Here is a 14,304-nt window from a genome sequence, read left to right as displayed (position 1 = left end):
GTCCTTTTATTATCAGCCTGATTGGAAAAAGGTCAGGTAGTGCTGACAAGCAGAAACCTGTGGGATTTCCCCTCCTGGAGAGGGGCTATGGATAATGGAATACCAATATTTTAATAGAGATTTTTATTGTCCTCCTCTTAGGCACAGCAGAGCTGGGAAGCAATTTCCTGTGTGCTGCTCTTCTGCTCTTCCCCTTGGGCTGTAGAGGTGTAAAACATCCTGGCTCCCATCAAACACTCCTTTTATTGAATAAAAGGTGCCTTCTTTTACACTTTCCCATGGAATTGGCTGTTGTAAAGGGAAGGACTAGTGTCTTGGATCGAGGTGTGCTGGGAGTGAGGCTGCTGTGTAATGACTCTGGGTGTCTGGAGCTGTTTGTTTGCCTGCAGCAAACATCTTACTTAACTTGGTCTGGGCTTGTAAAGATAAGCGGTGGACTAAAACCAGTGTCTGTTTCACAGCTGAGAGAATAAAAACTGTGAATACAATTTCTCTACACGGTGAATTTTACCCTCCAATTTTAACAGTCTCAACCTTTGCAAACAGGAAAACAGCCCTGGCTGGTTTCAATAATGCTTTTCTGAGCCAGAGCTCTCCACTAGGAGGCAAACGTTACTGTAAAGAGGTGGAAGCTTCGGAACCGCGAGCGATCACGGCGAGGTGTGGTCACTGTCCCTCGAAGTCACCTCCGGAATCAACAGTGATCAGTTGTTGCTAAATATGAAACACCATAAAAGCGTTTCCAGGGTGGATTATTGCAGTACAAAGAGTTCAGCCGAGGCGTGCAGGGTGAAGAGCCCTTGTGCTGGGAGGATGCTGGGTGTGTCCAGCTCAGGAAAGGGCGCTTTTTCAGCTTTGGGGAACAGAAATACCAAACAAAGAAAATAATAGTAACCGTGGCATGTTTTAGACTTGAGAATCATGCAATGTTTTGGGTTGGAAAGGACCATGAATCCCATCCAGTGCTATCCCCCTGCCATGGCAGGGACACCTTTCACTGTCCCAGGCTGCTCCAAGCCCTGTCCAGCGCGGCCTTGGGCACTTCCAGGGATCCAGGGGCAGACAGAGCTCTCCTTCTTTACTTGTTTCAAACATTTAGAATACCTTGGAACCACGAAGTAAACCAGTGGGATTATCTTGGCACAGATTAATTGTTTGATTTCAATTGACTTTTTTTTTTTTTCCTGGAAGAAAAACCTTTGTATTGCACTCCAGTACAAAAAGCTTTTCCCAGGAATCTGTGGCCATTGTTTGTCTTCTATTAATGTGTGGTTTTGTGTCCATCCAACACTGCCATTGTCACAGCATTTTCCATCCAAGGATTCAAATTACAAACCTTAATTACATTCAAATGCCTCAAGGAACCTGTGTAGTGGTTCGAGCACACGGCTCAAAGTCAGGCCTTGTGAATGCTATTTCTGGCTCTGCATTGACTCACTCTATAATCTTGATCAATTTATTTCTGACTCAGAAATTTTAATAGTCCCACTTGACTGATAAATATTAATGCCACAAGTGTTGTGGCAAATGCTTCCTGAATGAGGGTGGTGACAAATGCTCATGTTAGCCTGTGATTTGAGGATTGCAAAGTAGGATGGGGTTACCTGGGCAGGTTTTTATTCAAAATCACAAGTAGCTCATTGTTCTGATTTCAATCTCAAATGTTTCTGCAGCCCCTCCACCTCTAAACAGATGTTTTATCAAATTAATGCAATTGCTGCTTTCTTTTTACTACTAACATAGCTAATTCTCTCCCAGTGCTGTCCCAGAGACATCCAGATTTTCCACAGGGTCAGATATTTGGTACAGTCATGCAAGGTCTGCAGTCAAATTCAGAAGTGTTGGTGTTACAAAAGGCAGATTTCAAACCTCCAAACATTAGTGTAGATGAATAGAAGACAAAAAATTCTTATGACAGGTATTGTAGTACAGGATGTTTGTGACACTCGTGCATACAAGTTTTTTCTCTAGCTTAAAAGAGTTCTGACACAGAAATAAGTGATTTCTTCACATTTGTAATGGGGAGCAAACAAAAAACACTACTGGAGTTGTATCTGTGTGGCTTCACTCTGATGGTGTTGCTGTTACTGAACTCCTTCACCGAGTACAGTAATAAAAAAAACACGATTTATACTCTCGTGGCTGTTGATGGGAGGACTTCATTGTGTAAAAGGTTCCTTTACAACTTTTGGTAAGAAAAATTCTTATAAATATAGATATACGTATGAGAGAGACAAGACTGAAGTCACAAAATTACACCAAAAAGAGTCTAGGCCTCCAAATAAACCTTGAAGCGATGTCAAAACAGAATGAAGAGAACAAGATTAAAAGCAGGCGGGCTGTGGGGGGACCTTGTGGCTCTGCACAGCTCCTGCCAGGAGGGGACAGCCGGGGGGTCAGGCTGTGCTCCAGGGAACAGGGACAGGAGCAGAGGGAACGGCCTCAGGCTGGGCCAGGGCAGGCTCAGGGTGGGCACAGCAGGAATTTCTGCATGGAAAGGGGGCTCAGGAACTGCCCAGGGAGGGTTGGAGTGCCCATCCCTGGAGGGGTCCCAGGAAGGCCTGGACGTGGCACTCTGGGCTGGGGACAGGGCGGCGATCGGGCACCGCTCGGCTCGGCGCTCCGGGGGAGCTTTCCCAGCCTGACCGTGGCACTCTGGGCTGGGGACAGGGCGGCGATCGGGCACCGCTCGGCTCGGCGCTCCGGGGGCTCTCCCAGCCCGGCCGAGTCTCTCCCGTGCCCGAGCCCCTCCCCGCTGCGCCGCTCCCGCTCCCTCAGCCCTGCGCACGCGCGGGACGTGCGCGGGCGCGGGTCGCGCCATGGAGGCGGAGGGCGGGAGCAGCGCGTGCCGCGCCTGCGCAGCGCGACGGGGCGGGGCGGGGCGGCCGGGCCCGGAACGGAGTCCGGGTTTGTTGTTTTTGCCCCAGCGGCTCCTCAGTCGCTTCAGCCGCGCCGCCGCCGCCGTCGCCATGTCCAGCCCTCAGGAACAGGCGCAGCACAACAACAACAACAACCCGCCGGCGGACGGGACGCACGGCGAGCCCGGCCTCAACAGTGAGTGCGGGCGGGGAATGGCGCGGGGGGCCCTGAAGGGGCCGTGAGGGCCGCGACCCCCTCGCTCCGCTGCGGGCCGCCATTGGTGTAGGACGCGCCGCGCGAGCCGCCGGGGGCCAATGGCGGGGCGCAGCCGGTGTAAGTGGCCCGGCGGCGGCCGCAGGGGGCACAGGAGCGGCGGCGGCGGGGCCCGCGGGCAGCGGGGGCGGCTGGGAGCGCCGAGGGGCCGCGCGGCCGCGCGGCACTGCCGGGGTGCATAAAACGGGCTCCCGGGCTGTGGGAGCGCTGCGCCTGGCGGGACCCGAACCGCCTCCTTTCGCAGGGCGCTGAGGGCGATCGAGTCCCCCGAGGAACGGCCCGAGCTCGTTGCGTGGTTACACGGAGTTTACCCGAACAGCGACGATGGGGATACAGCGGGGTAGGGGGAGGAGCGTGGCTGTGGGAATGAATTTATTCAGTGGCTGAGTCAATAGCACTGACGTGAGCTATTTCCCTCTATATCCGGCATCTCTGTCAGCTGCTTTGCTGCATCCTTTTGTTCCTGGGATAACCCTAGTAAGGCACATCATGCAGGCTCTGGTACTTACTTGGCAAATGCTTTCCCTTCGTTATAAACAGCTCCTTCAGTGTGTCGTTTCATCTCTAAATTCTAAGGATAGAAGAGGTGAATAAATTGCATTAATGATGAATGTAACCTCGGTGGTTTACTATGCAGTTTAGCTGACCACAAAATAAACTCGTTGGTTGCTTTTCCATAACTCAGTGGAAATTGTATGAAAGGAAGAATAAACTGTGCCCTTTTCGTAGCGCTGCTATTGTGTTGTGGTAACACTGCATCGTGTGATAACCGTGGCACCTTAAACAATGTTACCTGAGTCAGTAATCTTGGCAAATTACTCAGGCCTGTTATACTTAAATAACAATTAGGCTGTCAAAGTTGCGACATGCTGGGTGCCTGACTCGATGCTTACTTCAGAAATGGCCATATTTGATGCCTGTATATTTTATTTTTGATTTCTGATGATATGGTGACTGTGGGACTCGTTAATCTGCTGGGTGATAAGAGCGACAAGAGCTGAGAGCTCTGTAAGCCAGGGATGGATCTGCCCACGGAGATCTTGCTGCTGGGGCAGCGGCAGAGGCTCACCCAGCTCAGTGACTGCTGGAGGAGCTGAGCACAAGGTGGGAGAGGAAATGTTTGACACTGTGCTGCAGCAACAAAACAAATGCACCCAATCAGTTCCTCACAAGCTTAGTGCTGCTTTCAGATGTTCAGCCCCTGCACAGTGCTTTGGTGGGAGAGGTGCATTTTCTGCCATTCAGCTTTTCAGGCTAACGAGCTGAGACATGTATTCACAGTGCTCTGTGTGTCATTTGTGCATGTTTAGGGACTTTCATTCAAAGGTCCCTTAGCACTTGGAAGGCTGAAGAGCTGGGAATAAAACTGGTAACCTGTGCTTTGTTGGGTTCGTAGAGATAAAAAACCCAAGTGCTTGCTTTGGGAATTCTAGATGCTTCCTGTATTTTAATTATTATAAAGCTCTGTTACATGTTGACAAAAAAAATCCCACCTTAGGCAAGAGCCCATCTAGCTCTGTCATGGAAAATCTGCTTAATAATTACCATTGTGGGAATCTGGTTGGCTTTCTTTTCCTATTTGGGGAATCTGGTTTGTTTTTTTTTTTTTTTTCTTTTTTTTTTTTTTTTTTTTTTTTTTTTTTTTTAATGTACTTAATTGTAAAAGTGTTATCTATTAGTTTATTCAGGTTGATCATGTGTCAGATTACTTTTGAGCTGCTGAGTTGGTAGTAGCTTGGAGTATTTTTACATCTATAAAATATATACAGGTATTTAATTTATATATTGCCTTTGATATCTCCACTTCATGCACCGAGCTGAAATCGGAGGGAATAAACAAAATGAGACCAGGCTACCACAACATGTTTAACTCCTGCTGTTTAAACAGTCCATCAAGTTATGGAAAAACATGGAATTAAAGTCAGTGTATATAAATTCATAGTGAAATAATTAGCCACAGAGCAAAGACAAAATTCAAACAATTTTGGAGAAAAATACAATTCACGTGAGCAGTTGTTTGGAGGTTTTTTTTTTTTCTCCAAGAGTGTGTGTTATGTGATTTGTGAAGGGAGGAGATGCTGCCACATTTCTTAATTCTATTACTCTTGGTTCTACCACTCTTCATTCTGCCACATTTCCTATTTTACTGTCAAGTAGAAATACGGTGAAATTAAAAGTTCTCAGGTGATTAATGTACAAAAAAGCTCGGGGCAAACCCCATTCTCTGTTATTTGGGCAGTTTATTCTCCAATACATTCCTGTCCATCTCTTTAAAGAAACAGAGATTTACATCCCTCTAATCAGTCTTTGAACCCAGTCATGTTCCCTGCTCCCTGTCCCAAACTGGTTGTGAGTGCCAGTGGGAGAGGGTAGCGTGCTGCAGCTTGATGGCAGATTATGCTTCCTTGAATGTATTTTGAGTCATTCCCGGTGAGGTCAGCTGGGAACGTGCTGCTCCTCATGTCAACTCCTGCTCAGCCCAGGGACTCTTTACTCACAGTAGAATTTGGGATTTCTTCCTACTATGGCCACGGTGTGTTTTAAATAAATACAGAATTTGTCAGCCCAAGGTAAATGAGTAAAAACTTCATTTGTGACAGGGGGTTTAGAGCTGTGTGTCAGAGTAAGCAGATCTCTGATCACCATCCTCTGGGTGTTCTAGTGTCAGAGGAACACATCCCCTCACGCTTTTGCCCTCTGCTGATTTTTTTTGATCCTAGATGGCTTTGCAGATCCTGATTTTTCCAATAGCCAAAAGTGATTGTTGGGGCATATAAAGCTTTTTTACCTATCTTTTGACCACTTGCTAACTGCATTTGCCCCCTGCTTTTCTGCAGGTGTGGTCTCTTGCTGCTGCAAGGCAGAACAACCTTCCTGATGAAGCCCTTAGGGTCTGGCCATTTTATTTAGGAATTCAGACACCAGCAATCATCACCAATCTGGAATAGCACAGTCTCTGTCTGATGCTGACTGGGCAAAGCTGCCTCTTCCCAGTTAACACCTGATTGTCTGAAAAGCCTAATGTGCAGTGCTGAGCTGGTGCCTGTGCACTGCCAAAATCCCCTGTTTGTGAATCCAGCCTGGGGAAACTAGGCTGGGAACCACCAGAGCATGATGCTTCCATGGCCATCACTGTAATGGCATCGTGAATAAGTGGTACTAAAGGAGAATTCTTCACCAAATCAAGTTGAAAACAGGCTCATTATTAAACATACCTTCCTGTGTCACTGATGGAGCTCCCAGAGACAGAACCGTGGTACAAAAAATAAGTGCAGGCACTCCCAGGTACATTTCAGAAATCAAAAATCAGTGTTAAAATGTAGGACTTGTACAAATAATGCTCAGAATGTTGTATTTGTAGCTTCAGGCTTGCTTGTCTTGCTTGGATATTTTTACCTCCTGGGGAAGATGTCCAAACTTTAAAAAATAGTTAACCAAATCAAAAAAGAACCGTGAAAGCACCTTCAAGTGGAATAAACTAAATTACACACGAGTTGTGGTGACATGTATCTCTACATGTCACCAGTTGAAACATATCACTAAAGAATGTATCAGAACATACATTCTCTTATTTAGTTAATCTGCACATAAAATATAAGTGAAATACATTTTAAAATAAAAATCTTCTCTTTATGTACACAGTATGTGAACTTTTTAGCAGCTGCTCTTGTCATCCAGAGTACACTCTTGCTCTTTGTTGAATCTTAGTGCACGTGTAGATGTCCCATAGGTAAAACTACCAAAAAATGGGGGAAAAACAGTCCATCGGAGATTTATGGGAGATGTTTGTGCCAGGGCAAAGCAAGCTGAATGGGACCTGAGAATGGCAGCCTGCCTGTTGTATAGAAAAGTCTGGGATTGATCCAAGGCCTTTGGAAGTAAAGGAGAGGAGAACATAAAGCTGCACAGGGGGGAGTTTTGTAGTAGGGGCATAGGGATGAAAATTCTGTTTGAGAAAGGAATGTAGATCAGGGTGAGGTGTAATGGAGTGACCTGTAGTTAACTGAAGCTCCAAACTGCAGAGAGATGTGGCTGATTAAAGTTTTAATAGTTGGGGAGAAAGGAGACAGCTTGTTGACCAGCTCCAGAGTTAGGGAGCAGCAACGCAGCTTTTAGGGGTGCTTGTGCTGATGAAAGAAGAAGAACCCTGTTGCTGTTGTCTCTATCCCGTGTTTATGAGCTCTCTCAGGTCAGTGTGTGTTATCTGAAGCCAGCATGCTGTGTTTCCCTCTGGGTGCAGTTGATAAACTGAAGGTGTGTTCGGTGCTGGGGTGTCCATGGGGTGACGTGTGGCTACCCTACAGGTTCCTGGGTGGAGCTGCAGATGAACGGCAACGGCAACAGCAACGACAACAGCAACGGCAAGAACGGGGGCCTGGAGCACGTGCCATCCTCCTCCTCCATCCACAATGGAGACATGGAAAAAATCCTCCTGGATGCACAGCACGAGTCAGGACAGAGCAGTTCAAGAGGTAGTTCCCACTGTGACAGGTAAAGGAGTGTTGGCTACTCTGCCTGTGATTTTATTGCCCTTTTTGTCCTGTGGATGGGTAAAGCTTTTGGTCAGGGGAAAGTCTGTTGTGCTCCAGTATTTGGAATAGGTAACTGTGTGATGCTTCCACTGGTAATGATACAAAAGCACACGTAATTCACAGTACTGGTAGCGTTCTCTGCAAGAACAAAGGGAGTTGTATCTTTTCTGTAGCAGCTGAACTTTTGGGCAGTGCTTTCTTTGCTTTAGGGAGCAACTGTGAACTCTGTTGAGAAAGGTAGGATTATAAATTTAAAAAATTTGAAAAGGTGGGGGGGTTGGGAAGACTTTCTAATGGTAGTATTTGGGATCTGAAGGGTGGTGCAGTCTGTAACTCAGCTGAGTAATGTCCAGAAGCGAATGAGGAAATGATGCAGCTGAAATTTACCTACACTGATGATTCTTTAGCTGACAAAATGACATTATGATATCAATTTTTCTTTAGCCCGTCACCTCAAGATGATGGACAGATAACTTTTGATGTGGAAATGCACACAAGTAAAGACAGTAGTTCTCAGGTATTTTCTTCCTTAACTTTTAAAATATACATTTGTAAGTTATGGATATTTGATCTAGGCTTGAGGGGTAGAATATGCTCTTTGTGATGTCAAAAGACTTATATTCTGTTTTAATTGAAATTTGACTTAGAGATTTATAGTATTGGAGTGAGGGAAAAACGAGTCTCCATCTGTACAGCTGAGAAATGCTACTTTCCTAGCAGTCATGTTACTGTGTAACCCTGCTGGCACTGGGTGTTAAAGCTGGGTTTGAAATGTTCATATTTCTGCATAAGATGTCAGGGTGCTCACCGATTGCTGTGCAGACACTCACATGACAGTGAGTAATCTCCATGACACAAACTGAGAGGAGACTAATGCTGAACTCTTAGTTTGATAATTTCATAAAATTTGCTGTCTTCAGCAGTATAAATAAAAAGCGTTCCTGGAAGAATGAAACCTTGCATTTAATTTTGTCAAAGACCTGGGACTGTTGCAGTTCTGCCCTGAGAGCCAAAAGGGTCTGAATGAAGGTGTTGGTGAGCTCTGCATCTCACTTGCGACTGTGCTATTTGATTACCTCTGGGTTTGCTGTGGTTCTCACTTAATGTTGTAAGTGGCTTATCTTATTTTAATAACAGTCACTCAGGAGATTGTTTTAACACTAGGTAGGAGTTAAAGTCAGTGGTGTTCTCTACTCTTCCTAATTTATTTCTTTTCTTATATGGTAACATTTGCATCTACTGATGTGAAGTTAAATCTTTATATACAATTAGAGTGAGTGCTTGCTTTTCCCTCTTACATCTGGGATTCATCCAGTAGAAGCTACTAGTTGCAAGTAATGTAAATTTTAAATTACTAATAACACCTTTAAAAAGTCAAAATACTGGTTTTGAAACCTTTTTATTTGACTTGCCATGCTTTTAGTCATGTTCTGTGGGCTTTAAATGGAATGCCATCAACCTAATGTTTTTTTCCATTTGTAAATATTTTTTGCACCGTACTGGTTTATTACATTCAGGATTAAAATAATAATTTGTTTTTGTTAGTTAAAAAAAACAAACAGCTTGCAATAATGTGGAAATCCTGGCTATAGTAATAGAATTTGTGGTTTCCTGACTTCTGCTGGCAAAATCAAATCTCTTTGAAATAATCAGCAGTCCAAGAACACTTCCTCGTTTATCAGGTGCCACCATTTGGTGCTTATCATGTCACCACTGTTGTCACTCTCAGTTTAACACCCTGAGGAGGAGCTAATTGTGTGTTACAAGGCTTGTCCCCTGTGTGTTTCAGTCCGAAGAAGAAGCAGTAGAAGGAGAGAAAGAATTGGAAGTTTTGAAGAAAAGTGCAGACTGGGTGTCAGACTGGTCAAGTAGGCCTGAAAACATTCCTCCCAAGTGAGTTCAACTTCACATTTTTAATGAATATTAATATATTTTAATGAATAGATGAAGGAAAGGATCGTCACAGTCTCACAATCCAAATAAGTTCATCTTAGGAAGAGATTGATTTCTCTGTGGGGAGGCTAAAAAGGTCAAAACAATGAACTATGAAAATCAAAAATAGCAACAGAATGACTTGAAGGTAATACAAAGCAACAGCAAGCTGATTGCAAGGTTTCTTGACAAAATTGTAATTAGTGGGAGAGCTGGGTACTTGGAGCTGGGATTCATGGGATTTAGTCTTGGCTTATTGAATGGAAGAGTGTTGAGCAAGACTCCTAAATTCTCTGTCCCTTTTTTTCTTTCTATGTAAAATATGTAATGTTCATCCACGGAAGGGGAAACCTTGAGATCCTTGAATGCAAAGCATTTTTATTAAAATAGAGGATGCTGTCTAAATCTGGCAGACTTCTGTATCTGTGTTTGGAACAAAAAATGAGGCCTCTTGCTAACAAATCACATCCTGAAATTCCCTCTCTCGGACCTACCTCTCTCTGCAGCTCCTGCTCCCTTTGTGTCTATACTGTCTGTGTAAGTGGTCTCTGCACAATCCCCCCTCTTACTATCTTTGATTCCTTACTCTGTGTAAGGGATCTCGGGCTTGATCTCTAGCTCTTTGTACTTAAAAAAAAAAAAAAATGTTCCTACAGAGATCTGTGCATTTATGTGCAAAAAAAAAAAAAAAATTTCCCAACAAAAATTGTTGATTTTTTTTAAAAAAAAAAAAAAAAAAAAAAAAGGGAAGGAAACAAAAAAGTATTGTTGAATTTTTCCCCCTCCCCCTCTTCTTCCAGGGAATTCCATTTCAGACATCCTAAACGTTCAGTGTCTCTAAGTATGAGAAAAAGTGGAGCAATGAAAAAAGGTGGCATTTTCTCTGCAGAATTTCTTAAGGTTTTCATTCCATCTCTGTTCATATCTCATGTTTTGGCTCTGGGACTAGGGTAAGTATTAACCTAATTCTCACTTCAGCTTTTGCCTTTCCACTTTGTTTGAATGTCAGGTCCTGCTGAAAAGGACTTTTTCTAGAGTAATGATTTTTGCCTGTCACTCAAACTTGGTGTACTTTTACAAAAGCAGGAGAACTTAGCAACGATTAGAACTTTAAAGGCTTTGATGTACTTTATTTCTAGAATAAATCAAGTTATACTGAATATGCATGGATGAGTTTGCAAATAACCTTAGCAGTTGTAACATGTGCAGTTTGATTATGTGCCTTGTATTTAAATGCTTCAGGTTATAAGGGGGAAAATTATAATAGATGAAAAATAACTTCTACTGACCAGCATGAAACTACACTGTACAAATAATGATGCTGAGGTGGTGTGTGTAGCACAAACTCTGTAATTTCCAGTTTACTGTGGGAAAGCAGGGAATATTCCTGTGCAATACGATATCCTTATACTTTTTATTTCAGCATCTACATTGGGAAACGCCTGACCACACCTTCAGCCAGCACTTATTGAACCCATGGAGTGCAAACCTGGACCCCATGTGACCTGTGAAGGTGTTACTGTCTCATTTAGTACATTTGACTTGAGACCATTTTAAGCATGACCCTGACTTCACCCTTTCCTTCCATATCCAGGTTTTTGCTAACTCTGGAATTCAGTATTGTGTTGGAACTCTGTTGAGGTGTTTGGCTATCCACATTCTTTCCCTCTCTCCCATCCCCCTGCCTCTTGGCCTGCAAGACACGTCAGAGTTGCTGGATGGAGTTTACAACTGTCTCTATGTTGCAAGGGCTTCTCTCAATGCAAAATGCCACCAGCAAGTTTAATTTTATCAGTGATGCTGTTGCCTCCTTAGTGCAACCTGACTTCAGTTGCAGTTGTGCATGGTCTAAGTGTTGACTGCATGGTGGTGATAAAACAATCTCTTTGGAAGGAAATTACTGATTGAAGCGGGAAAGAGTTTTTCTTTTGTAAAAAAGAAGCTGGTTATGGAATAAACTAAGAAATCACTGGCAATAAAGATCCAGTTTAAATCAGCTTTTGAGGGGAATTTACTCAGCCCCTTGTATTGGCTAACAAACACCATTTGAATTGCAGGAGGCAAAGACTGCATAAATTTTAAAGTAGGATAACTAAATCCATCAGCATATTTTAATACTAGGTAATTGTTGTAATCTTGTCTTTTCTATGAAGTCAGCTCCTTATTCCTTGTAGGAAAACCTGTCTGATACCTAGGAAATATTAGAAAAATTGCATTGTTTGCATGTGAAGAAGTTTTTTTTTTTCTTTACCTGTTTCCTTAAGGGAAAATTTTCAATGCGAAATTTTCCTTTTCACAGTAGTTCTAAATTAAGGAAAAACCCAGCAGCTGTAGTGTAGGTAGGCTCTGTGTAAAAGGAAATTCTTCTGTTTGTTGTGGACCCATTTGCATCTCTGAAGATCCGGCAGTTTCAGCAGGAAAAGCGTTTGACTCATCCTTAAGGGGGACAATCTTGCAGGTGCATAAAGGTTCAGAAGTTGTAAAAGCTCTGAAATGTCTTCTGCAAATGAATTTTCGATATTCCTCTCTCTCATTGTTTACTGTACAGTCTCCTTTTTGGGGATACTTGGAACCTGAAAGTCACTTGTGATGTCTCATGTTAGGGTAGATTTCTCACTGATGTTGTTGAACTTTTATCTTAGGGAACATTAAGCCTTGTCCTCCTTCAGTGACACTTCTTTTCAAAATGTGAAGCTTTAGTACCAAATTGTTACAAAGCATCGGGACAGTCTTGTCCCTAAATAGATTTTATTGGCTTTCAGAACATGTAGCATGAACTCTGAAGGATAGAATACTCCTTTATATATATATATATATATATGTATGTATATATATATATAAAAATATGATATAAACTTTAATACTAAGTATTTAGGGAACCAATGCTAATTTTTAGACTAGCAAAAATCTCATTTAAATAAAAACTTTAGTTGGCTGGCTTGTAGAAAATAAGAAAATCTAGTCAGCCATTTGGAGAAGACAGCTACCTATAATTGTTTGCTTGCATCAGACTTTATAAAGTTGATTATTTGATAGAGCAGTGATTGCATGAACTAATTGATGCATAGAAGCTAAATCCCAGCTGAGATTTGGGTTAAAAAAACTTTAGTTAGCTTCCAGGAAGTGAAAAAGTTAAGTATGAATCCACTGCTAAACTGTATTTATTTTCATTCTCTACTTCTGAATGCTGTCAGAGAATGCTTTCAGGGTGAACAACAAATCCTCTTGAGTAATCTGCTTTTTTTTTGCTATTAGTTGTGAATACTTAGTGGCACTTGAGCTGCCCACTAAGTGCAGGTTTGTTTTGGGTGTGGATATTGGTTTCACCCAGAGGTGGGGGTGGGCAGGGGAACCTGGTGGAGGGCATTTTAGAGAGCATCAAATACTTAATTTTACAGCCCTAAAATCTGAGGGGACAGGAGAAAGGCTGGACCACTTTCGCTTCTAACACAGCACCTTGTTTTGTATGAAATTGGAGTAGTGGAAAAAGAGATTTTTACTAAGTAGGGAGTACTTCTTAAAGAGGAAAACCCAGTAAATTACACCTTTCTAAATTAAAAGGTAATTCTTCAGAGTATCTGATAAATAACAGTGCAAACTTGTGGCTGGAGTATCAAGACCACTAATGACATTTGGAGTAAAACCTGTGAAACCCAGAGCTGAGGAATACCCCGTGGTCACTGTAACACTGGCTGGGATTCAATGCAGTGTTTATTGAGATCCTATTCTAAGCTTTGGAGGAAAATCTGCAACTTCCACTTTTACAATGAACAGGAACAGAGTGTTGTATCATTCACAAAGGGGTTTCAATTATTGAGAGTTGAAGTTTTGTTAAGATAAATGTTGTTTAAAAAGCTTTATACCTGTTTACAGTTTTGGAAAAAAAAGTGTAGGCTTCATTTTTCTTACATTTAGTGAAAACTGGCCTAGACTTGTAAATAGGATCAAGAAAAAATGCATAAACTCGCACATTAAAGATGCAGGCTGACCTAACTGCAGCAAATGCATATTTACTTACTGTTTTCAAAAGTGAAAGCTGAAGATTGTTAGAAATTCAAATTTTTAATTGACTTTTGTTGAAATATTGGAGTTAACTGAGCCAAAGTGATTATGCATTCTTCATAAATTAGTTAGCACTTTGTAACATTATATACAGTTTACATGTATAAGTTGTAGCTTATAAACATTTTGTGCCATTAAAGCTCTCACAAAACTGGTTGTCTGAAATTACTTCATGCTGCGCCTTTCTTTTGTCTTTCTTCTCTTTCCCTTTTTTTACAGGTCTGCTTTTTAAGATGTTGTATGGAACTGTTTTGTTCTGGGTGGCACGAACATTGAAGCTGCTGTTTATAGACTGGAATAATTTTTTTGAAAGATTGCTTGGGTTTGTTTTTGTTTTGTTTTTTAGTGACATGGGATCATCTGCTTCATTTCCTGAAGCACTTAATAAAAATATTCCCCCTGGCTGGCCTTGTGTACCTTCTCCAAGTCCTCCAGCACCTTGTCCAGGAAAAATTCTGTAAGGAAAATAATGTGGTGGCATATTAAATGTAAAGTAGAATTGCCGAGATTTTGTATGATTTTTTGGTCAACTCTGTTGTATTCCTTGTATTTCTCTTCTGTTTCCTGATTGGGTTTAATTTGCAGATTAAAGAGTAAGGGACATAAACCCTAATTGTTAATCTGCCTCCATGTTCTTGGTTCAAGA

The 14,304-nt window shown here is 42.5% G+C and overlaps 1 protein-coding gene across 1 annotated transcript; it reads left to right on the top strand.

Annotated features, from left to right (window-relative positions):
• The first annotated feature begins 2,860 nt into the window (after positions 1–2,860).
• Positions 2,861–14,265, top strand: BNIP3L (BCL2 interacting protein 3 like). The gene is made up of 6 exons (XM_041490605.1): positions 2,861–3,054; positions 7,437–7,623; positions 8,109–8,181; positions 9,454–9,557; positions 10,397–10,546; positions 11,020–14,265. The coding sequence occupies exons 1-6, from the start codon at positions 2,970–2,972 to the stop codon at positions 11,066–11,068; spliced, it is 648 nt and encodes a 215-aa protein (XP_041346539.1). The 5' UTR covers positions 2,861–2,969; the 3' UTR covers positions 11,069–14,265.
• Positions 14,266–14,304: the final 39 nt, after the last annotated feature.

Source organism: Pyrgilauda ruficollis, unplaced genomic scaffold, assembly GCF_017590135.1.
Source record: "Pyrgilauda ruficollis isolate IOZ18807 unplaced genomic scaffold, ASM1759013v1 scaffold125, whole genome shotgun sequence".
In the NCBI taxonomy this organism is placed as follows: Eukaryota; Metazoa; Chordata; class Aves; order Passeriformes; family Passeridae; genus Pyrgilauda; species Pyrgilauda ruficollis.
This window is presented reverse-complemented; position numbering and strand designations above follow the sequence as displayed.

Coding starts and splice junctions, on each gene's coding strand:
- BNIP3L (XM_041490605.1), top strand. CDS start 2,970: ATGTCCAGCCCTCAGGAACAGGCGCAGCACAACAACAACAACAACCCG. Junction 8,182..9,453: donor GTAAAGACAGTAGTTCTCAG/GTATTTTCTTCC, acceptor TGTGTGTTTCAG/TCCGAAGAAGAAGCAGTAGA. Junction 10,547..11,019: donor GTTTTGGCTCTGGGACTAGG/GTAAGTATTAAC, acceptor TTTTTATTTCAG/CATCTACATTGGGAAACGCC.